Here is a 24948-nt window from a genome sequence, read left to right as displayed (position 1 = left end):
GCCTCCAAGTGGCGCCCTTTCCCCCACCGTGCACCGCGAAGGCGCATGCGCAGAAAATCGATCGCAAGCGGCGGCGGCGGCAGTGGATGGAGTCCTGAGCGAGGGGTGGATGTGGGAAGAAGAAATGGAGAGCAAAAGAAAGAACTTGAATGAAGGCGAAGAAGCAGCCAGAAGGGGGAGGTGGATTGAAGAAACGGGAGATAGGCTGAGAGGTGGCCAGGAAGCTGACTGTAGAATCAAAGGCTGACTGGTCAGCGGTGGACGCGACGCGTGAAAGTGCAGACACAATAAATCCACGGAGGAAAAATCATTCGCCTTAACCTGGAATCGAACCAGGATCTTTAGTGGAACTTTGGCGAGGAAGACTGATGGTGACTTTGGGAAGTTTATGCGTAAATAATCATCATTTTTATCACATTGATGCACATTGAGTTGTATACTGGTATTATCGATGTAATTTGCTCTTCTGTTGCGTCTAATATGCCATAATTTCACAATATTCACAACTGAAGATTTCCAATAAAACCTTCGTGGACTTGGGAGAATGAACAAATACCTAATAAATTATCTAAAAAATTACTTAGCAATGTTGGCCTTAATTTCATTACTGCATTTTAAACCAATTAATCTTCAAATGAGTAGGTAGTAACATTTAACATGAAATTGTATTTTAAAAATAAATGGGAAATTGTAACGGAATAAAACAAAGATCTCACATGGGAAACGATACATTTTAGATGGGCTACTTCTTGACTACAAGGAAAAGTTATGCCTCGTAATGCTAAAAACTAGAGCATATTAATCAAAAAAAGCTTAAACTATTGGAAAATAGGTGGAATTGCTTGCTTTCTTTTATCGTATGGGAATCTCATATTATAATCCTTTTCTTTCCTCCATAATCTTTGATTAAGTTCTTTCCTGTCCCCAGATCTCCCTCCAGCGTTTCCCATGCGTCATGCTCGCCCCCTTGGCTCTGAACGTTTTATGTAAGTACGCACTACGGACTTTTTCACTCGGTCGGGATTTCTTCCACGGCTCCTTTATGTGGTTAGTACGCGACTAAGGAGCACAGCAGCGGTGAGGGAAGGATATGGGTGTGGAGGGAATGCGGGCATTGGGAGCGCAGAGGGGGTGAATCATTCTGGGAGGGAGGAAGATGCCCGCATTCTTACGCCTTTAAATTTGACCTACGGCTTCTATATGTCGCACCGCACTTAACTCATCACTGAAGAAGAACCAAAGTGGCAATGAAATAACACAAAGTGAACAAGAGATTGCCGTGAATTACCAGAAAAGTTTTGAAAACTCAAATGTAATACCATCAAGCACCCATTGAAAATCTATGTGTTATCCTGAAAATTGTATGAAACAAAGGACTCAACGCAACTGCCCCACGGAAAGTTCACATAATTTTAATATTAATTACCATATGCTTTTATGAGTATATACCTATTTTGCGTTCATGACCACTGCGATTCACTCACACTTATGCGACATGTGGTTAGGTATTCCTATGTAATACGAGAGAACCCTGGGATAAAATTATGATGGCTCATCCTCCAATTTTTTTTGCGACCATTTGATGAGGCTATCATTTCATTCTCTGCAATAAGTGCGGTAAGCAGCCAAGAGGATCAACAACATGGGGTGAGGGATGAACTGAACCAATCTTTGAAGATCTAAAAACTAGCCCGTAAGCTATAAATTTATATGCATCCCTTATCTTACCATAGAGATTCATTCTCATAAATAAACTAACGTCATAATAAATAATTTCATCGATATATTTTAATGAGCAATAAAGTTACAATTTATGAATCTATTATATGTATTCCTTATCTCAGCATTCAAATATTAATACGAATAAAATAGCGTCATAAGTAAGAAATTCATCGATTTTTTTATGAGCAATAAAATCTCACAATATTAGATCTGCGAATATTTACTCGGATACGGAAGGTTGGACTAAACTGGAACTATCGAGTAAAGCATATATTTTTTCCTCTAGTATTCTACGAAAAGCATCACAACTGTGGCTGAAAGCCATTCACATTCTATACATATTGCAGATAAGTTATCGTCATAAATTATCGGTGGTGGCGGGGTAAAGTCCTCGCCTGCCAAACAGGAGGTCGCGGGTTCGTGTCCCGCCTGGGTAAGTTACCCCTATCCAGAGCATAATTGTTTGTGTGCATTAACCTGTTAAAATATTATTAACCCCGATGAAAAAGCACGTATAAAGTTGTTTTCGGTGGTATGGAAATAAATAAAATAAAATGGATCGATGATTTTTGATGAGAAATCAAAACTCACGATGTTGGGTCTACGAATATTTACTCAGGTATGGAAGTAAGGATGTTACTAAACCACAACTATCTAGGAAATCAGATGGCTTTTCCTCTAGTATTTCACGAAAGGTATCACAGCCGTGGATTAAAGTTCATCCCCCACATTTTGAGTGATGAGCAGCCGAGAGGAGAAACGGCGTGGGGTGAACCACGGAAGCGAAAAAGACTCGCGGTCGGAGGCGGCAGTAGACTTCCAACTTCCCCAGATAACTCCTCTTCTTTCCTCATATCCCAATTTCCCCCGCACTACCTCCTCCTCTTCATCTTTTCCGTTCCGCTAAGACGGGAAACCCTCCTTCACCCAATCCCCCGAACCACTTCTCCTCCCGTCCTCATCCCACGGGAACACTTTTCCACTCCCTTCCTCCCTCCCTCCTCTCACTGCGGCCCGCCGCAAAACTCTGATTCAATTTCCTCCCGCGCATACGCCGGGAAAAGGATATTATAATCTTTTTGAAGGGAGGAATCAGATCAGTCGCTCCCTTTAGCCGGCTAATTTTGTTAGCACTGTTGCCCGGGCTTTCCTTCCAGCCCGGGAAACATTCAATTTCTTCTCATTTAAAGGAATGATTTTTTATGATTTTATTTTATGGTTTTAGAGTTGTTTCATGAGGCAAGGTCCGTAGAAAAATACAAATGATCATCTTATAATTATGATTAACTCCAGTTTCATGAAACATTTTGGCCAACTCCTATAAAAATGTCTCTATTCAGCAAGTATTTTTAATAAATTCTAAAAATAGCATTTTTTCATTTCAACAATGCGTATTTTGTTTTAGCTTACATTCAAAATGAGAAGGCTTCTCCTCTCCTTCACTGCATTAAACTAAAATAACACAGAGAAATTCCAAGCATACAGTAAACCTCCTCACGAAGCCATGCTAATTTTCTGAACTCTTAATTTTCTCCTTCATAACATAGCGTATTTAGTATTTGAACAGGATATCATAACAATAACATTTTACATCTAAGAGCATGCGCAGGGAAACAAAATCCAACTTAGGCCCCTTACTCTTAATGCATTTTTAATCTTTTCCTTGATAAACTATCACTACCCGACATAAGTGAAATTATGTGCTTGATCACTTTGATGGGGAGAGACGCATTGCTAAAAAGAACCACCGGGATTCCTTCCAATCTCCTGCTATTACTCCTGGGGGGTCTACCTTTTTTGAGGTAAATCTATCTGGGAGAAATATACCTCAAACTACCTCTTGATAGAGGGAAAAAATTGCATTAGTAAATACCCTAGGATCCACCGCAACCTCCTTCCCTTTCCCCATTTTCTCGGCTCGTCTGATCGTAATCTTGCCCCGCTGACATTTTGTCGCATTTCACGCCAAGTGCCAATAGCAGACGAGATGAAACGTCGTCGCTTTTGAGGAGTGAGCCGGCGGGCATTGTTCCCCGGGCCCATATTTTATTAAAGCGACGACCTTGATTGCGCGCGATCTCACACTCTGCAGGAGAGTCGCTCTTCTTCGGCGGCAGTAAAAGTTAACAAACGAGGAGGGAAGGAGAGAGAGTCGCTAAGTCGACCCTCTTGAGTCACACCTCCCTTGAAGAAGAAGAAAGTCCGTGCAAGAGGAAATTCAGATCGATACCAGCCAGCATCGATGTTCTATGATCGAAAGTCGATTTCAAAACATATTCATTACGTACACAATATTTTAAAATCAAACGGATCAATGGAGTTTGGAGTAATTGTGCGATGACTCATTACAGAGAAATGAGACCAAAACGAATAATCCGAAAATGTCAGGAAAGAAAATATTTGGGAATGGTAAAATTTTACATTCAAATTTCTGAAACAAATGAACAATACTATACCTTTAAAAAAAACCTAAAAATGTGATGGATAAATTTAAAAAATAGGGAATTTGTAAAATCGTTAAAATATATTTATTAAAAATTTGTTTCCTCTATTACAGCAATTATTACGCAAGAACGCTGATTTTTAGCTCTTTCGAGGGGAAACAAAGTATCTACACATAGCATTATAGTGAGTGAATCACCTTTAATTAGGTGAAGTTCTGTACTTTTTTGCTACATCTTCCCAGCTGTATACGTCGTCAATATAGAGATTGTGGATTTAAAATGATGCATTAATATGATATAAAGAAGAATTTTTAAACTGCTATGCAAAACCAATTGGACCTACTGCAAATTAAGGACAAAAACTAACCGATCTCGTCCTTTAGAATGTGAGGCAACATTCAACATGAAAGAGGCTGACTATAAGGAAACCATGAAGACGGGAAGCTAAATTTAAATGGTTTGCCATTATGGCTCGCTATTAAAAAGACTCCTACGGATCCTTAAATGAATATAAGGAACGATATTTTCTCTGCTAACTCTAACCAGACTTTGAAACTTGTAGGAGTTAATTGAGGAGAGGTGGCCTAGCATGAGGTCGCAGTCCATTTTACGGAGCTAGACTTGCTAGTAAAAATAGAGAAGAAGTTTAAGAGGGTGCGCTTTCCGATTTAGTTTATTTACCACGATTTTCTGCGAAAATAAGTCCTTTCACATTTTAAATTTATGGAAGTGCTCGTAGTAATTTTTAAACGGACATCGACTAGAGAGAATATATTGGAGCTTCAAATAAGAATTACCCTTTTTAACTATGGGTGTGATTAAACATGTATTAAGTAAGCGTAAGCGATGCGTTGAAAGAAGTTTTCTCAGAGAAGAGATGATCTTAACGCTATAGGGAATTAAACGCAGGGATATATACACTATTATATAATAAACTTCACGGGATTTGACTCGATACGTAACGTATCGATACCATTAAAATAAAATTAACTCATGAAGTTCTGAATGAAGTATCGATATTTCGATTTGATTGCCCATCCCTTAGGACGGGGTCGATGGGAGAGGTTGGGTATCTGCTTTCACGGCGCCTCCTCCCAAGTCGCCATTTATCGGAATATTGACTCCGTACCTCAAGGGAGGTTTGGTTCCTCGGGGGAGTCGGAGGCTGAAGGGAGGGAGAGGCAGCTGGTGGAAGGGAGGGGAGTGAGGGATGAGTGGCTTACCTTCCGATGGATCCAGTCGCTTTGCCCGGCGACCGTGCTTGGAGTTGTTGTGCACGAACATGTTGTCGGAGACGGCGAGGAGGGGACCGTCGACGCCCACCTGCGTTGATATGACCACCTGCAAAGGAGCGGGAAGAAGCCCCCCCGTATTAGATGCCACGGGAGAATGAACGATTATTCTGCCACCCAAAAGCCTCGTGCACAAATACTTTGGCGCAATTACAAAGTGAAAAGAGCGTTTTTTTTACAACAAATTAAAATGGCGTGACTCGAATCCGGATAGTTATGAACGGTAAACGTTTTGTACATGTAATAAAAAACTATGAAGTCGTTTTTATAAAACTGCTCATTAAACTTAATCAGTTTGGGCTATTGCTTACAATTAATTAATTTGTCGTGACGGTCAAATTAATTTAGCATAGGAAAACATCGGCCATGAAACATTAAATCACTTTTATAACCAAAAATCAACGGTGAACTAGAAACATAAAAATCTTAGAAACACACATAAGCTCAAACTATAAAGTTTGCCAAAATAGATTATAATCTTGAAAAGCTAGCGTTATACCACGTTCACAATAAATACTAAATGAAATTCACCTGGTCAACACCTCTTTCCAGCATAGTTAATAGCATGATCAGTCACAAATAATAAAGCACTTGGAATCATTACGATAAAATTTCTTCGATATGATAAAATCAAAGATTCTTCAATAGGATAGTAATAATATCCTTGAAATTCGATTATCATATCAACCCTCATTCAAGAAGGTAAAAATATTCGAAAAAATATAAGAGATAAAAAAGAGTTATCATGTCACGTGATTCGTTCAACTCAATTGAAACTTAGTCACTGATGGAGACAGAATTGAAAAGCGTGTTCGACGCAGAGAACAATATCCGAATTTCAACACCCTGCAGTCGCGAGGGTTGGAAAAGGCGATTCTTCACCGAGACGTTTATTGTGCCATCGATTCGCAAACACTTAATCCAACAGCTTTTACTCAAGCGATGTACACCGAGTGCAAACTCTTGCTTATTAATCTAACACGTGAAAAGTCAGCGGCACTTCCAAAAAGAGGGAGATTCGGCATTAATTTTCATCAAAAAGGGGGAGAGAGAGAAGGGGGACTGTGGCAGTGGAAAAGTTTTCACTAGCGCCAGCAATAAAGAACCCCTCTCTCTTGTTCTTTTTTTACGAAAAAAACAATAAGCAAGGAAACTCTTTTTTCCGAGTTCCACGGCAGAGAAATGATTTCGGCGAGGCAACGCAAGCGCTTTACACGCACGCTGGAGTTTTGAATCGTAACTCGTGGCTCCTCCACGGGTGCGACGCCACGAATTAAGAGTGAAAGAGGTTTGATAAACTTCCCCTAACCGACACCAGAGCCACCCCGTGAAAGCGCCGGCGGCAAAGGGAATTAGATATGGACACGTTCGGGAGTCATTGGGTTGGTGCGGTGCAAAACGAGGTGTGGAAGGGGAGAAGTAAGCGTGGTGGATGAGAATGGAGAAGGAGACGAAAGGAGAATCATAGTGAGAGGGGAATACAGGCTTGAAAAGTGGATCGAAAGAAAGGGAGGCGAAAAAATGACAACGATAATAAAGCCTGTGCGAGAGACGAGACAGGAGATTCCATAAAGTAGGGGGCGGATGATGGTACAGACATTTCGTCGAGGCGGCTCTGTTGAATTGGAGAAGCTCTCTTGAATTTCAAGAGAATTATAGGGGAAAAATCCTGAAAGTAATTTTTTCAAGTAAAATGTGAATACAAATAGATATTTTCTTTTCAATTTGCGTTTCAAGTGCACGCTTAAAACGAAATCATATTTTACAAGCGTCCATGCCTTTACTGGTGCCAGTATTTAAACGGTGTTACACAATAGTAATCACTTTACTCGGTCTCTTATTTTTTATTCCAGTCCATAAGGCGAGCGTCAATCATTTGCCGAAATCCGTTTAATACATGTTTTCTAAGTAGTTGTGAACTGACTGATTAGTACTTTGAATATAAATATTTAAAAAAATAAGTTTCATTTTAAGCAAAGGATAGGGAATCCTTGTTTAAATTTCAATTTGTAAACTACAATGTCACATTTTGATGAAATAATACCTGCTTAATCACTGTGAGATGAAAAATGCACGCCCCAGAAAAATCAACCAATCCTCACAAAAACAGGGTGAGATTCCAAATATCATGTACTAAAACTGCTTTATTTCAAGCGCCTTTTCACATTAAATTAGCTACCAAAATAAATATTCTGTTTGGCGTAATCCGTGAAAAAAATACATCCATATGAACATATTTTGCTTTGAACAATCTTTTTCAAGACTATTAAAAAAAGACTCCTTAAAAAGACGGATGCCTTTGTATGTATTATTTGGATGTAATGTTGGAAAAAAAAATTAGCAGATACAATCCAAGAAAGGCAACGGAATCGAATGGATAGGAGGAAGTCTTTAGGATAGGGGGAGAGAAGGAGCTCAAGGAATGCGGTAAGCTGGCGATAAAGGGACTGAGAGGAGACTAAACGAGGCTAGGAGGTCGAGGAGAGAAGGAAGGATAGGAGGGAAGAGAACAGTTCGGAGACCCTTCCACTTTCGCAAGGGAAAGTGCTAAGGGGTGAAACCAGAGGGGAGAGGAAGCGGGGGGGAAGGGCACGCACACAATCTCAAACTCACGCCCATATCGACATGAAGACACAAGGCCTGTGGAAACGCTCGATATTCGGCGTGGGAGGAGTGGAAGAGCAGAAAGGGAAGACCACTAGAGACGTCTCGGTGGAAGATTCAAACAGAGAGAGCGAGTGAAGGAAGACGAGACGGAGTGACGAGAGATATGGATATAGAAGAGAAAAAAAGGGACGTGAGACAAATGCATTCCCGAATCAGGAAGGAAATGTGAAGAAAGAATTCACGCTTAATATAACTTGAACATATGGAGCCTCAAGTATTTAGTAAGCTTGAACTGGGGTAGTAATTTGTCTAATGAGTTATGAAGTGATATAGAAAAATTGTTGATTTAATTTCTATACGATTTATGATGCCAAGTGATTTCATGCATAGTATAGATGAATAGTGTAATACTTAAGAGGAACATGTAGCAACTGGCTAAATGCTGTTTCGCGAGGCTTTTAGAGCACCTAAGTCACCAAAAAATGCTGGATATTACTCGGCTAAATGATTAGGGTTGTTACTTTAAGTTTTAAATATCCTATTATTTTGCATCACTTACGCAAGGCATTACATTTGGTCAACCTAGAGATTTCAGATGGTAGAAACATCTGATCATCAAAGGCAGTAAATAACTTGGCGGAAATAGTACTCCTCGCACCAAAAAGAAGCATCTCATAACTCAGCTCAGTTTCAAAGGTGAAGTCCTTCTAATAATTCTTTCACCCCACCCGATGAGTAATTGATATGAAGTGACAAATAACATCTACCATTGAAGCACATTGATGGTTTCTCTATTTTTATTGAACTGACAATTAATCACTTATATCGGGAGAAATTGATTGAGTTCGTATTACCTTCTCAAGTATGAATACTTGTTATAATTTTTAAAGATTACGGTACCAATTTATAATTTCTTGCGAATCAATGTCATTAAGCGGAGGCAATGTACAATTCATTTGTACGAAATTCTCACTAAATGAAAGCACTATTCTCCCAGTAATATTAGCTGGTAATATTACTTATTCTTTTATCTTGCCTCGACCGGTTTCCGCCATTGAAGTTAATTTTTGTTCTTCTTGTTTACGTCCTGACAAGGTTAACTATCCTTCGGGGTAACTTCAATAAATAGTCCATATCACATAGTTATATACCTCGCTTCACCACACCGGAATATCACTTTGTTTAAGGAAAAGGAGAAGAGTATAAGAGGACTTTTCTATCATGAACCCATTAATCCAAAGACAGCTCATGATTAAAAAATTTAATAAATTATACAAATAACAAAATAATGAAATACACCGTCACGAAACTTGGCATTTCTAGCTTTTCAATGAGAACCTCGGTGCGCTCCCAGACGGAGCCTCATTTTAATGAGGCCTCAAAGGAAACCCTATTTTGGCTCTGGGAGGGGAGGGGGGAGCATGTATTAAAAAAACTTAGTCTACCATCACCACTGACATGGCACAATTTCAAAGAGAATAAAAACAATCATCACGCATTAATCTTTCCCAATTTTCGAATATTCGATTTAGAATATTTCTTCGTTTGAAAAGTACAATTTACGTTTCTATCACGCAAAAGTTATGAGAAATGGGGACAAATTAATCAAGGAAATCATCCCGGACGAGGAAAATTTGAGGTATTTGAGGTTATTCTGTAACGCGGAGGTGAACGAAGATAATATGAAAATATTTAAAGAAATAAAAGTTTGTAGCACTTTTCCACAGAATTCTTTACTGCGTAAAACGCGTTTCGGCTCACAGAGCCATCATCTGGTACAAGACCAGGCATTCTAATCTAATAGATACATTCGTTGTCTTTTACCATGATCGCTCTATGAGCCGAAACGCGTTGTACGCAGTAAATATTTTTGAGGAAAAGTGCCACAATCTTTTATTTATATAAGTATGTATAACTTGCACCAATTGAAGCCTGAATCTGTTGAACTTATAATATGAGAAAAATAAATGCAAGAAGTAAGTAGAGCCGTGACAAAATATAAACAAAAAATGGTAAATTCCACACTTTAATGAAGAATAACTCCACCACCGACAATACTTTCGGCACTCCATGCGATTTTCCTTGTAAGATAAAAGTTTTATTTTCCTTGAAAATGACATACAGTGTTGAAATCATGGTCGGTAGTAGAGTTATTCATTAATGTGTGGAAATTACCATTTTTGTTTTTATTTTATCATGGATATATCGCAATTCCACCGCGTCAAGCCTGAAACCATTTCATACGTATGTGTAGTAACGAACGAAACACATGTAGATGATGAAGGTCACGGGAGAAATTGGCACGGTCGGACGAAGGGAAGAAAGATAAAAGAAGTGGGAGCAAAATTGCAAAGCAGGAATAGGAGACGGAGGACGGCGAGGATTAAACGGATGGAAATCTCAAACGAGACGGAAAGTAGGCGACGGGGAAAGTTCAAAATCTCAAAAAGGAAGAATAAATAAAGAGAAATCGCTCTCGCTCTCGTTCGTGCGGGATTAAAAGGCCATGCGACACGGAGGCGGTGGGGTGCGAGATGAAAGGGTTGGCGAAAGACTGGGAAAGGGTCGCGTGGGGGTGAGGGGGGGAGGGAGGGCGCTGACGCGGTCCGGGTTGAAATTTTGCGCGCGTCCTCTCGTCCCGCGTACACGCCGGGAATATAACTGCCGGTCGGATTATTCGAGATGGGAAAAGGCTGCGGGAGAGAACCACGTGGCCAGACACGTAGTCACGGAGGGGCTACAGCGGCTTTGACTTCCCTAGAATTTATTCAAGTTTTATCATAATGTGGGGTAAAAATAGCGTTTATTTCATTTTTGATGGTAGCGCGCAACTTTATAAAATGCCTCCACAGAGGGAGATTTAGTGTACACTTCGACTTTGGTGTTTAAATTCCTACGGGAATCCTCATATCTCAATTAAATAAATTAATTCTTATAGAAAAAACAAATGAAATGAAAAATTAGCCGCTAAAAATGGCTTTTTTATAAATTCCAGTAGTAATGGATTCCAATCCTTTCATTTACACAGAAACGCGACGAAAAAACGGTATTCAGCAAATATTTTGGTGAAGATGATGAGCAGTCAGAGTTAAAAACTCGAGTATACTTCTGATGAACATCAATTTAATCTGTCCCTTTTTTTTAGGAAACGTTATACCCTACCCAGAAAAAAGAAAGAAAATAGTGCATGCAGAAAAAAGTAGCATAAAAGAAATAAATGGGTCTATGAGAAAGAACAGAGTCAGGTTAAAATCAAATAAATAACTAGAGGTTGAAAGTGAAGAGAACCGAACGTTTTAAAGCCGAGGGAGTGAAAGAGGATGGGAGTAAACAAAAACATCGTTAATAAGGCATCGAGTTGGGTTGAAAAAGAGCTGGGAAGATCAGTAATTTGAATACGTACTGAAGGCCGCAGTTTAGCTTCAGATTATTATGCTGGGACGAATGTCAAGAGAGCTTATGAAATACATACTCCATCAGTATTCTAAAAGGAGACACATTGCAGCTACGAAGCAATTGTTTGAAGATTTAGGCGCATAACCGAGTATTATGAACATTGGAATAAAGAAGGTATTGGGGAAATTTCATATTTTAAACTTATTTTGATTAAGTAAGTGCAACTTTTCTGCCCAAAGTAACTCGAAGGAAAACAACACAATCGCTCCTTAAGGTCATACAGCCCTTCAAGGACCCAAATATCGAAAATGAATAATTTTTGATATTTAGGCCCCTGAGAACATTCCCGATGTGGGGTTTTTGCTATGGGATGAATAAGCCACAGTAAAGTTTTAAATGCACCTCTGAATAACTTTCAGGATTCGTATTTGGGATTTTATATTTGGCGTACTGTATTGGAGTTTATAAATCCAATTTTGTTGATTTTTCTTAAGGATTAAGCCAGTTTAAGACACTGCCAACCCAACCGAAATAGCTTCCTTCGGAACCATCGTTCGTGTCTCACTCTAGTTCTCTCTCAAATAAACTCGGCTTCATCTAAACACGGAAAATGGTCGGATGAAAATTCTACCATCTTCACTCATTCCTCTCGCTCCGCACAAATATAACTCCCCGCCAGCTGGGGACTGTGGTCCCCCGATCTTTTGATTAAGTACGAGCAACTTTGATGTCCAAAGTTACTCGACGGCAAACAAATTCATGAGATGAATTTCTCCGCCCCACCGCTGCTGCATCGTCCGGCCAAAGAGATGAAGGCAGGTTCACAAGTGGTCAGAAATTTAGGGTAGGGACGGGAGGAGGAGAAGCGTCGTGCACACTACGTGTATTTCCCTGCAACTGAGTCAAGTTAACAGCGATAGAATTATAGCAGGGACCCCTTCCGTCCTCCGCCCCGAGCAACCTCAAAGTTTAAAGGCTCCGAGTAAACAACCGATAAATAACTTAGGCCGAGCAAACAAAGGATTGAAGATTTCGTTACGAGACCAATGAGAAGGTAAGGGCCCGCCGTGTTTGCTCTCTTCGGGAAGCAAATGTGCTTGCGCTCTTGTTTTTTTTCCGTTCTCCACAGAAATGGGACAGTGAAGAGACACTGGTCTTAATGAAATGCAAATAATCCCTCCGATATCGGTGATAGCTTTGGAACTGTGGCCTAAGGAATGACATGATGGACCTCTATGAGGAAATGGCAGTAGCACGACCTTTCACCGACAAAGTACCCAGGGCAGAGCATAATTTTCCGGCTTTCTACTTGGTGTTCGAAATATATGCAGTTGAAACATGCATAGCATACGCAGAAATTATTTTCCAGCAAGAAAAAACTATGAACATCAAAAGTTAACGGAAAGATTGATCAAGATCATATCAGAAAATTGAGGATATTCCGTTGCAGGCTTTGACTGAATGAAATGGATCATGTCAAAATAACTTATGCGGTAAATGAAATGCAAATGTTAGGTCTTTCAACTACAGATTGAAAATAAACGACATTTTCACAACATATTTGAGGATTGTACGAGCGATCGAACGCTGTCTGTTAATCTAATACTAATAATTTGTTTCAAGACACACATATTCACTTCAAGTACACTATCATTACGTCGATGGATTCTAAGAGACTTTGTTTACTTTTTATTGCAGTTATAACTTGTACCATCAGTGTATTTTCAAGGGGAAATATTTCGCACAAAATATTACAGGTTAATAACCTATCGTTGTGAATACTTGCGAGGAATTCTAATTGTATTGTGGGGATCTAAAGCGCGAAGCCCGAACTTGCCATTGACACTAGTTTTGACATTCCTGGAACAATATGTGAATCGTATTTCATACAGTTCAGTGAAATACTTGACAGAAGTCTATGATATTTCATGCTATAAATAGAATGTATGACGTAAAATGGACCAGTAATTAATATGACTGCTTTTTTGGAAATATCTGAGCAAAAATTCTATCACGGAACAAATTTATAGAGCATGAAAACAATCAATGCCTGGGTAAACTTATCACTCAAGTTGGAAGAGTGAAAGGGGGATAAGTGCTTTCAAGGAATTTGGCGTGATTATTCTCTCGACTTCTTTACGCGTCGGTAGAAAATCAAAGGTAGAGAGAAAAATATATCCCAAACTCGTCGTTGATACGAAAAATGTACTGGACCGCTTGCTATAGCCCAGTATATCATTCCACCATGCGAATCAGATATGGGACCGTGAGGTGGGTTGGTGAGGGGAGCGGGAAATGAGGCTCTGCGGTTAAGGGAGATGAGATTTACCGCCACCCCAACCAGTCCCTCTACCCCCTCATACTACCAGTCCAACCTCCTCCAACAACCACCCACCCCCTACACGACGCGAGGAAAACAAAATAGAGACGAAATGAGAGGGGCGACGAACGCGGGAAAGAAAAATTTTTCGCCATCGTTCGCGTACTTTTTTTTAACCGACGCAATAAATCGGAAACGGCTGGGATGGAAAAAAATGAACATTCCCTCGTCCATCATTTTTATATGAGAGGTTAACGTCTAATCATGGCGATAAAGTATGACGGCGTTTAAGGTCTAGGGGAGAAAAGGAGAGGATGGAGCCGGAAAAAAGGGGGCCGGGTTGCCGCGAAATAAAAACAGCATCGCATCATCACCGCAAAAGTTCCACTAGACGGAGCCGGTGGTCGGGGAGGGAGAGATGACGGAGGTGAAATTTAAAGCCGGGGGAAAATTTCAGGAAAGTGGACTCTCCTTCCTACGCAGCACGAGAGGAGAGTGAAGCTTAATGAACTTGCCGTCGATGGAAAAAACAGCAGACGGATGAAAAGACTGAGCGAAGGGCTGGCGAAAAGAATGCTTAATAGTTTTTTTGGCTGTTTGCTTTCGCAAAGAGACGGAACTCGGGCACTGGGATCACCGAATGTGGTCAAAAATCTCAAGTCATCCGGGCTCAGATTGAGATGAATTTTCTCTTCTAAAGAGTTGGAAATAAAAATACTTTAACGCTAAATTAATGACGATAAATAGATTAATACACTCACAGTGAAGATATCGTAGTAGCACAACAGTATCCACACAGAAAGGACTCGGAAAAATGTATCCAGGTGAAGTATTCCAGCAAAAGCGTGACTGCAGGAGCAGGTTCCCTTGATCTTACGGTTCATTCAGTATTCAAGATAATTATTTGGTACAGATGCTTACTATAATTACGGTCATATAGCTTCATATTTTTAGCATTTTTTTCACGGAATAACGAATGCAACTTATAATTTGATTTAAATCTTTGCTTCAAAGCACATCTATAATATTGCATTACACAATGATTAATTTCATGGATGGGAGCAAGAAGCTGGTTTTTGTGGCGGGTTCGTCGCGGAGGCCCCATTTAATGACAACCCCGGATTAGACAGCGGGCGCCGAGGTCGCGGAGCTGCGGGAGCCACGGATATAAGAGGCCGTGTCTTGCGGCGGACGGGGGTTATTTTGCTGTAAAACCAGACAGTGTAAAGTTGTTTGTTGGCTACTCAATAAAAAGGCCGAAACCCGGATCGGAGTTTACTTATTTTTACGGCAACAACACATGGTGTCAGGTGTGTTATTATGTCGAATAAGCAAGTCGAAGGGATAGGAGGTCCTACCTGGTCCATACCCCAGCAGTTTTCCTTCGTGGCGGAAGATTGGCCAAGATGGAGTCGACGGTTCGAGAGGTACAGACGAGCTTCTGGACTCGCCAAAAAGCCAGAAGATGAGCAAGTCGACGCATTGATTTATGCAATGGGTGACGACGCGGACGATATACTATCATCCTTCAACCTATCGGCGGAAGAAGAAAAGAAGTACAGTATCGTGTTTGGAAAGTTTGAAGAGCATTTTGTCCCGAAGGTAAATATAATTTACGAACGTGCCCGTTTCAACAAGCGACTGCAAGGAGAGACCGAAACGGTGGAAGAATTCGTTCGTAATCTGCATATTCTCGCTAAAAACTGTAAATTTGGCACCCTGCGTGAAGAAGACACAAGAAGACGTGCACAGGCAACAGACGCTGATAAGGAGTAACTCAGGGGAAGATAAAACAGTCCACTCGCAGGCACGAGGATCTGAGGTGGACGTGGTGCGGAAGAAGGCTCCACGGCACCAGAAGGCATCGACGTCAACAGCCGCCCTACCCGACCAAATGAAGGTGAGTGGTCGCAAATGTCCACGGTGCGGGAAAACGCCGCAGCACGCTTTCGCACGATGTCCGGCGCGTCAATCTGCGTGCGCCCTTTGTAAAAAGAAAGGACATTGGGCAGCAGTTTGCAGAACGAAGGCGGTTGCTGAAATTGACAAGCGGCTACCGGGTGAAGACGACCATTTCTTTTTGGGAAGCATTTCGACGGGAGAAGAGCCATGGAGGGTCTCACTCGTCATCGGTAACCAAGAAATCCCCTTCAAAGTCGACACAGGCGCGGATGTCACTGTCATCGGCGCCGAATTATTTAAAACGTTGAAGGGAATACAACTCGAAAACACCACAACATTCCTCCGCGGCCCAAATCGAAGCAGATTGCAGGCCAAAGGAAAATTCCGGTCACTTCTACGTTGGAAGGATCGCGTGTACGAGGACGAGATTTTCGTGGTGAATGGAGTGGAAGATGCGCTCTTGGGACGTCCAGCTATATCATCCCTGGGAATTTTGACTTGGCTGCGAGAAATAACAACTGGCCGTCCGGAAGAAAATTACCAGGAACTTTTTCGTGGGCTAGGAAGAATGCCGAAACCTTACGTCATTCGCATCAAGGATGAAGCCGTGCCCTATGCGGTATCTACGCCGAGAAGAGTGCCCTTGCCATTGAGAGATAAGGTTGAGAAAGAAATCAAGAAAATGGTGGGGGAAGGAATAATAACGGCGGTAGAAGAGCCGACGGAGTGGTGCGCGCCCATGGTAGTAGTGCCTAAAGCAGACGGAGGAGTTCGAATATGTGTAGATTTCACTAAATTAAATAAATGCATTCGGAAAGAACAGCACGAACTGCCAACCGTGGATGAATGTCTAACACTGATGAAGGCTTCAGAAGCGAAAATTTTCACAAAATTGGATGCTTGCAGAGGATACTACCAAATACCACTAGAGAGGGAATGCCGTCCGCTGACTACTTTCATTACCCCTTTTGGAAGGTATTGTTTTAACCGGATGCCGATGGGATTATCTTCAGCTGGAGAGCATTTTCAAAGACGAATGTCTGAAGCATTGACGGGGTTAAAGGGAGTAGTCAACGTTATGGATGACATACTCGTATTTGCAGCGACGCAGCCGGAGCACGACGTGAGATTGAACGCCGTCCTCCAGCGTCTTAGAGAAAATGGGATCACGTTGAATCGCGAGAAATGCCTATTTCGGGTCGCAGAGACAAAATTCTTAGGTCATGTCATATCGGCCGAGGATGGAATCAAGCCAGATCCTGAAAAAATTACGGCAATAGAGAAATTGCCGCAGCCCGAAACGGTAGCAGAGATACGTCGATTTCTTGGAATTGTGCATTATCATTGAAATTTCTCCCTCACTTGGCGGATGTTACCCAACCGTTGAGAGAGCTGATGAGGGAAAAAGAGCCTTTGCCATGGGCTGCTACGCACACCAAAGCTTTCCAAGAAATCAAGCAAAGATTAACTAGTGCCCCATCATTAGCCATGCACGAGACAAATCGACCGACAAGAGTATTAGCCGACTCATCGTCATATGGATTGGGAGCTACACTGGAGCAGCGGCAGTCAGATGGTGATTGGAGAGTGGTATGTTTTGCGTCACGGACGTTGACAGATACCGAAAGACGCTACGCCCAATTGGAAAAGGAGGTATTAGCGCTTACCTGGGCGTGTGAAAAATTAGCAAATTATTTAGTAGGCAAGAAATTTCTTCTATGTACGGATCATAAACCACTCGTGGCACTATTGGGAACAAAACCCCTCAGCGAATTGTCCGCCAGAGTGCAGCGTTTCCGTATGCGCCTCATGCGTTTCGACTATCGCTTCTTTTACTTCGTCGCGGAGGCCCCATTTAATGACAACCCCGGATTAGACAGCGGGCGCCGAGGTCGCGGAGCTGCGGGAGCCACGGATATAAAAGGCCGTGTCTTGCGGCGGACGGGGGTTATTTTGCTGTAAAACCAGACAGTGTAAAGTTGCTTGTTGGCTACTCAATAAAAAGGCCGAAACCCGGATCGGAGTTTACTTATTTTTACGGCAACAACACAGTTTTGAGAAAAGAAAAAGAAAAATAAAGATGTAAGAGTTGATGGACCACATGCAGTTTAAATGATGGTTCCATTGATATTTGTATTTCACAGTAAAATTTTCATCCAATGAATCCAGGGAAACTATTTATGAAGAATACATATTGCATATATCCAAATACTCGAAAGTAAGTACCTATAATAAATAGTTTTTGGGTTGTTCAGGCAAGTACGAATGATCCAGGTTAATGAAAAAGTTCATGCAAAGCGTAACAAAGCCTTAAACGAGCATTTTAAAGCATTTTTAAGAAAAAATAGTATTTATTTCAGTGAAATATATGAAAATTAATCAATAGGCCGTTGCAATTGTCATCTCAACGCGGTGTGATAACTAGGTGTAGATCAGACCGCAAGGACGAAGATATAATTTGGAATAAAAATATTATTTGACGTTCTCCAGCCCCTATTGGAAAATCTCAGCTCGTAATTAAGTAAATACAATACATTCTGGAGAAGTAAATACTACGGTTTTCGTAAAAATAGACGAAGAACAAAGAAAATAATCTTCTCGATCACGACTTTAACCACTGATTTCTGGAATTTGAATCTGATGAACATGATTTAGAGAGTATTGCCACAAGATATTGTAATTACTAAGTTCTGATGAAAATTCAAGAGGCTGAGAAATAAGTAATTTGAATTACGTACTTCATTGCTGAAGCCCTGGTTACATGATAAATTGACACGTACGAGTTAATGTATCGCAAAAATGCACCGCGTAACCACCCAACTTGTGCTAAAGCATACACAGAAAACAGAACCTATTCTAATTTGGATTATGAATTTGCACGTGTTTCGTTGCGGTCCAACGAAATAGTTCATGCAAACGCATATTAACTATTGGTTGTTAATATACCGTGTAATCGGACCCTAAGAGACTATTTCGATATACAAAGAAATCCCTCAATCAGACACCTTTCTCGACTCCCTTTGTGACGTCCTTCACGTCTCTCGGTAACTTCCCGACTTGTTTGGCACACACAATACTTTCACTGGCAATCACGGCTCCCCCTCCGACTCTTACTCTCTCACTCCATGTGTCAGGTGACAAGTGTTCATTAATAGGAGGTTCGAGTGGGGGAAAGGTTTTCAGTGCCCGAGCTCGGCACGAGGACTTGAGGGAGGGGATGTAGTGGGAGAGGGGGCTGCTTCCACACCGCCCCCTCCCCGCCGTGGGTGGGGGCGAGGAAGGAAGAGGGAAAAGATGGCCCCCGCCTCAACTGCTGGAGCGGCTGTGGCGGTCCCTAAGGGGAAAGCCATCTACACTTGTGCACAGATATCCCCTTTAAAAAGGCCGCTACATATACACTTCCCTCATATCTTTCTCGCTCTCTCACCAACTGATTTTCTCTCTCTTCTTCCCGGTCGCCTCTACTTCCAAAACCTCGCCATCTCTTACTCTTCCCCTTTTTACTTTCTCTATAGTTGCCGGCAATGAGATATGGGGACTGAAAACAATATAAACAAGCAGAGATAGAAGTAAACGAGTATAAGAAAGTGAGGAAATGGTGACGATTCCTGTGTTTTTTATCAGGGAATTGTTTCACTACGCGTGTTCTTATGCTACCGTAGTCTACTCGTTTTTATTTTCATAACGGTACATACACCTTCAGCATTACTATATCGTTCAATAAATTCATATTCAATAATGAAAGATAATCGTCTCCATCAAATTCTCATAGATAGCCATGGCACCGGCACATTCGATAGTAAAGAATTACCAATGCTTGAGATGTAATTTTAGTTAAAATGTGTATATTGGTAGTATACTTATCCCTGTAAATAAATCGGTGAAGCTTTTTTTGATAAAGGAAGTCAATTGAATACTAGGTAATAATAAAAAAACGCGTATTGAATACATCAAGTTCTCGGGACTAAAATCATTCTTAATAAAATGATATTTTAAGACTGAGTAAAAACGCGATGAATAAAGCTAAGCCTTGTGGAGCTTTTGCAAAATTTTTATTTCAAACGTGAAAAAATCCTCCCACTCTAAATTAACCACTAAGCCTATATTTTCATTCTGCAAGTTTAAGTGCATGCAGTTTATAAAAGTTAGCAGACAAAAGGGGGAAAAACAGCTGATGAATAGTTATCAACTAAGTTATTTCATCTTCCAGGACGTTTTATCCGTTAGGAAAATATACAGGACATAAATGCCGTTGTTATATTTTAGTACTTGATTATGTTAGGAAATATTTATCCATCAAGGAGCCATAAATTATCTCCACGAAATAATGAAAGATATTTGCCCATTTAATTCGTTAAATACACTCCCTATGCTAAATTAATGCTAATGATCCATTTGCGTGTTCTTTAATCTTTTATACGAACCGGGCAGTTTAAAAATATTTCACGATTCTGCCGTCATGTGGGAAATGGAAAATAAAATTTTGGATGGATGGACGTTTTCTGTTGAGACACATTCCTTTCGCTAATTACCCCGACTTTGCAGCCCTCTCTCCCCTGTAATCCTCAACCCTCGGCTTCAAAAACTTTACCTACGGATCTGAAAGCGTTTTCATTCTGAGCACAGCTCATCATGCTTCCAAATAACCTTTGATTGCAATAAAAATACGACTTAAATTTTGTCCAACCAACACGCCTTTGTAAGCCATTCGTCTCGCTTTAAGCCCGCTTCCTGCCATAGTAAAACAAAGGGTTGATACTCGGCGATTCTTCACTGGTAATCCCAGAAATCTAAGCGTCGAGGGAAAGTCTTTAATGCAGAAGCTCAGATCTACCCTCACCTACTTTCGTTCATTGAACATAATTTTTCCATTGACAAGTATTCAACTAAAAATGCATTCAAGCTATTAGAGCATTAGAAATGATTAAATCAAAAACTAATAAATGAACAGAACTCGACGAGAACGAAACTACGGTCAGCTGAAAATATAAAATAGTATGCATCAATATGAACTTCATTCTTCTTCCTGCTTAAATGTTTTCTCGCAATATATTAGGTAATAATTTATTCATCCCTTTTTTACAATTGACCCGGGATTGAAATACATGAGCACCAATCTAAGTAGGATTCAAACCCGCAAACTTTGTTGCAACATACAAGGGCTTAACTCTACAACCACCGAGTCCCATAATCGAAACTAGAATGTGATATAAGTTTACCATGCCGCGCTAACTGCGATGAAATGCGCTATGATTTCCACGAGAAAACAAGGTAAATGGGGGATGTTTTCCCCACGGAAATTATTGTGAAGAGATATGAATTGCTGAAAATCGCTGAACTCTGTGGCATAGCACACTTAATCACAATAATATTTAGTTAATGGTCGAAGTACGGTATAACAAGGAGAACTTGAGGAGAGGGCATAATATCTACCAATCCATCTGTACCTCGCCCTACCAGCCACTAACGCAGGGAACGCCAAAACAGCGAGCCACGTGGCTCTATCCAAGAGAATCTGAGAACTATCGGCATACAACACCGTCTCACAGAGTAATTACTGGGCTCAATACATTAGGAGCGGAACGGAGGCTTTATACAAATGAGCATTCCTAATGCCACAAAAAAAATATTAGTACCTAAAAACGTGTAACTTTACCTCATCATTAGCGCGTGGAAATGAAATCATATGGGATAAACTATTTCCCTCAACCACTGATAAGATCATTGCTAATACGTTCTAATCACTCTATTCATCAGAGATTTTAGAAGCGTAAACACTTAAATTTACTTTCCCAACCGAAAGCTTGGACCACTAAACATTTGAAAAAAAGGTGTCGAACCCAAGACAAAGCGAACTCCGAGGATTGTCGCGCACTGGATTTGCATCGCTTTGGTTCCGTAGCACGACCGAAGAACCGCGGAGCTCTGTCTACTCGGAATGGAGAGCATACATATCTATCATACCTTCTTCGGCCAGCACCGACGCCTCCTCCTCCATTTTGGGACTGCGCGGGGGGAGGAAGGGACGCGGAAGGTCCGAAGGGAGAGGGGCGTGGGGGGAGGGATGGAAGCTCCACCCCGCCTCCCCTGGGAGCTACTCCTGCCCCCTGGGAATGCGCAGAGGGGCTCTATACCACCACCCCGCAACCCTCCCTTGTCCACAGCGCCATCTTCCTCCCCCGCCCAGGCGGCTCCTTATACCCTGGCTCACGCGCCAACATCCTTCCCCTTCGGACCGGAGACGGCCCTTACCATTCCTCCTTCCTTGCGGGCCCGTACGTCTTCCGCACCCCCTTATTCAAACCCCCCCTCTCTCTAGATCTCCCCTCCGATGGTGGGAGTGGGATGTTTCTCGTTCCCATGGGAACGGAGAACGATGACGACTAGCTCGTTCGATGAAGCCAGGCAGCGGTCTGCCCGTTTGCTTCACCACCCACACAAGCTACTACCCCTCCCAGACGCTTCCCTCCTCATCCTATCGTCTTCATCCCTCCCCTGCTTCCACCCTACCTCATGCGACTTCCGTAGCTTCCATCGCAAATCCTCCTCGGCCCGCTATTCTTGCCTTGCTTGCTTGCTCTTCCTGCCTTCGTTGGCGAGGACCCTTTATGAAGGGAATGAAAGAGCCTTTTCCTTGGCTCAAAAACACCGGAGGGGGAGAGGGGGGGGAGGGTTGGTTGGTTGGTTGGTTGGTGTGTGCGCGGCGGCGACCAGCACTACTAAATGGGGGATGCGTTTGACGCGCTTCGGAGTTATTCCCAGCAGGGTCTCGTCGAGAGGGACGGAAGTTAAGTTTAAAGCCCCCAAAGTCGTTAGCGCCATCGGCTTAGGGATAAATTATCTCGTTAGTGGGACGAGCCGAGGGAAAAATCAAGGTAAAATCAACATAACCACAACAAAATTTTCATTAAGTAACAGAGGTGTCAGTTGGAAGGGTTGAGGGTATATTTTTATATTTTTATTTTATTAATTCCTGTACTACCGAAAACAGCTCCATTGGCCATTTACATCGGAGTTTTAAACTTAACAAACAAATGTACAAGAACATCCATGCCTTGTAGATAGGGACAACCTACCCAGGTGGTACTCGAACCCCCGATCTTATGTGCGGTAGGCAATGAGCTTTTCCCGGTGCCGGCAGGGAAAATACATAAATCAAATAAATAAAGCCGCCAAAAAAATGCGAGCGCTGAGTTGCCTTAACAAAAGAACGAAGCAAAGAATAAAAAAACACACCTTAAACACCAAAAAAATTATTAATACGTTTAGTAGTTTTTTCTGGACTTTCTTCAGGCTACAATCGAAAAAACTGCTACTAGAAACGAATGGTTGGTTAATTTATTTATGAATCATTCAAAATAAGCAAAATACGAACTTGTGTCTGCAGTTTTTCAACACCGTTGTTCATTATCTACTCCAATGTATACTTCAAAGACTATGGTGAGAAATTTGATGAGATATTCCACCTAAAATTCGGTAGAAGACGGAATTTTAACTTCAGTCCTTCACACCCACTAGCCTTAATTCTAATCCTGGCCTTCATCTCCTCATAGATCCCCTTATATTACCCATAACTCTCCTCTCTCTCCCTCACACGGCCCTTTTTCGACACTTTTGAGAGGATATCCTACTCGGAGCACGCCCCTCATCACTGACGAACCCACGAACCTTTACCCCTCTTATCCCCCCCTTACACCTCTCCCTCACTCCGAATCCTCATTTCACTCATCGCTTACCGACACCAAAACTCAGCACTTTCCTCACAACCTGCGTCGCCATCTCTCCAGGGGCTTTATATCCTAGGCCATGCGTCCCTATCGCTTTTGGCCGGGATAGAGAGAGAGATTTGGATTGAGGGTAAGGCAATCGTTGACCCCACTCCGACCGAAACAGAGTCAAAGGCAAGCTTGACCTCCTCCCACTCTCATCACATCGGCAAGGAGGTCGTCCTCCTCTGAATTCCTGACTCGGGTCCCCCCCAAGCCTTTAAACTCGCCGATGTCTCCCTCAATGGATGAAGGTAGGCAAATAGGGGATACCTACTTCTTCAAACAGCGGGCACTCCGGGGCTGACCCTCATTCAAAGAAGTTCCGGAGGTAATGAGTGAGGAGGAGGATCTGTGTCAAAGGGCTGGCATGGGTCCGGGGGACGCGGATCGTGTTGTGTGCTTTCTCTCGTCCCTTGACCGGACAAAACGGCGATGCGTGCTCGGTGGACCGGAATTGGAAGTGTCCCGGCTGTTAATCAGAGGAGGAGCTCGGGCGGAGATACGTACAACTAAGTTTATCGCCCGGCATTAATTTTGCAGAAGGGTTAGAGGGATCGCTCACTGCTATTCCACCATTGGGAAGAAACGCTGGAGCCGGAAATTTCACGTGCCCATAATTATAGGTATACTTTAAATAGCATAGTATGCACGAACTTATGGAAGGATTTGAAGTTTAATTTTTATGGAATTTAAAAAAGAAATTCCTTAGATATTAAATTGAGAAGGGGAAGTGGTGGATACCCACCAATGGTAGTGATAGAGTGGTAAAATTTATGGGATCCAGGTTGGAATGCCGGCCAAGGTACACGAATTTTCATCTGATAAATTCTCACGAGGATTCAATTTTTTAATCAAATGAATAGCATATTTGCTGAATTTATGACTTAATGCATTCACTAAAAACGACTTGATAATGGGTATAATTTCGAAAAAAGTGGTATGCTGTTAATCTGAAGGAATTCGTAGTACCTAAAACCCTGTTTCGTTACTTGGACATAGTTTCAACGCGTCAACCATGAATAACGCGAAGAATTTTCAGTTCCGCTTGTTGAAGGGAGTTCCTCATTTATTTTACTCGGCTCTAGCTAAAGAAAGTTAATTACTAAATTATGTTTGTACTTATAGATGAAATTAGGGATGACGAAGATTGATTTTAACTAACAGTTGAGTTAAGGCTATAAGAATTTTTATACCATCGTTTTTAAAATCCAGGAAAAAATGATATAGTACTACAGTACTGCTTCAAGCTGCTACGGCGTAAAGGTGGGGAGAGATGACAGAATCCGATATTTGGCACTAAGTTGTGCCCTAGTAAACACCTTTGCAGTATACATTACATATAAATGGAAAATGGAAGCAAAAAATGCTTATTTTACATAAACTAATCGAATTATTCATAACTGAATTAAGGCATTAGCTTCAAACATAGGGGTCAGGCGGCTAAGATGAACTATTTCAGAACAAAGCAAGCTGTAAACAAAGACATTTTGGAAAAC

The 24948-nt window shown here is 41.6% G+C and overlaps 1 protein-coding gene across 1 annotated transcript in view; it reads right to left on the bottom strand.

Moving 5' to 3' along the window:
* The window catches only part of LOC124155201 (transcription factor COE1-A), a 245334-nt gene that overhangs the window by 21483 nt on the left and 198903 nt on the right, over positions 1 to 24948 (bottom strand). The window contains exon 11 of the mRNA XM_046528919.1: positions 5390 to 5507. Within this exon, the coding sequence (XP_046384875.1) occupies positions 5390 to 5507 (118 nt within the window). The remainder of the gene's footprint in view (positions 1 to 5389; positions 5508 to 24948) is intronic.

This window comes from Ischnura elegans, chromosome 3, assembly GCF_921293095.1.
Source record: "Ischnura elegans chromosome 3, ioIscEleg1.1, whole genome shotgun sequence".
Lineage (NCBI taxonomy): Eukaryota > Metazoa > Arthropoda > Insecta > Odonata > Coenagrionidae > Ischnura > Ischnura elegans.
The sequence above is the reverse complement of the archived record's forward strand: the minus strand, read 5'-3'. Positions and strand labels throughout refer to the sequence as shown.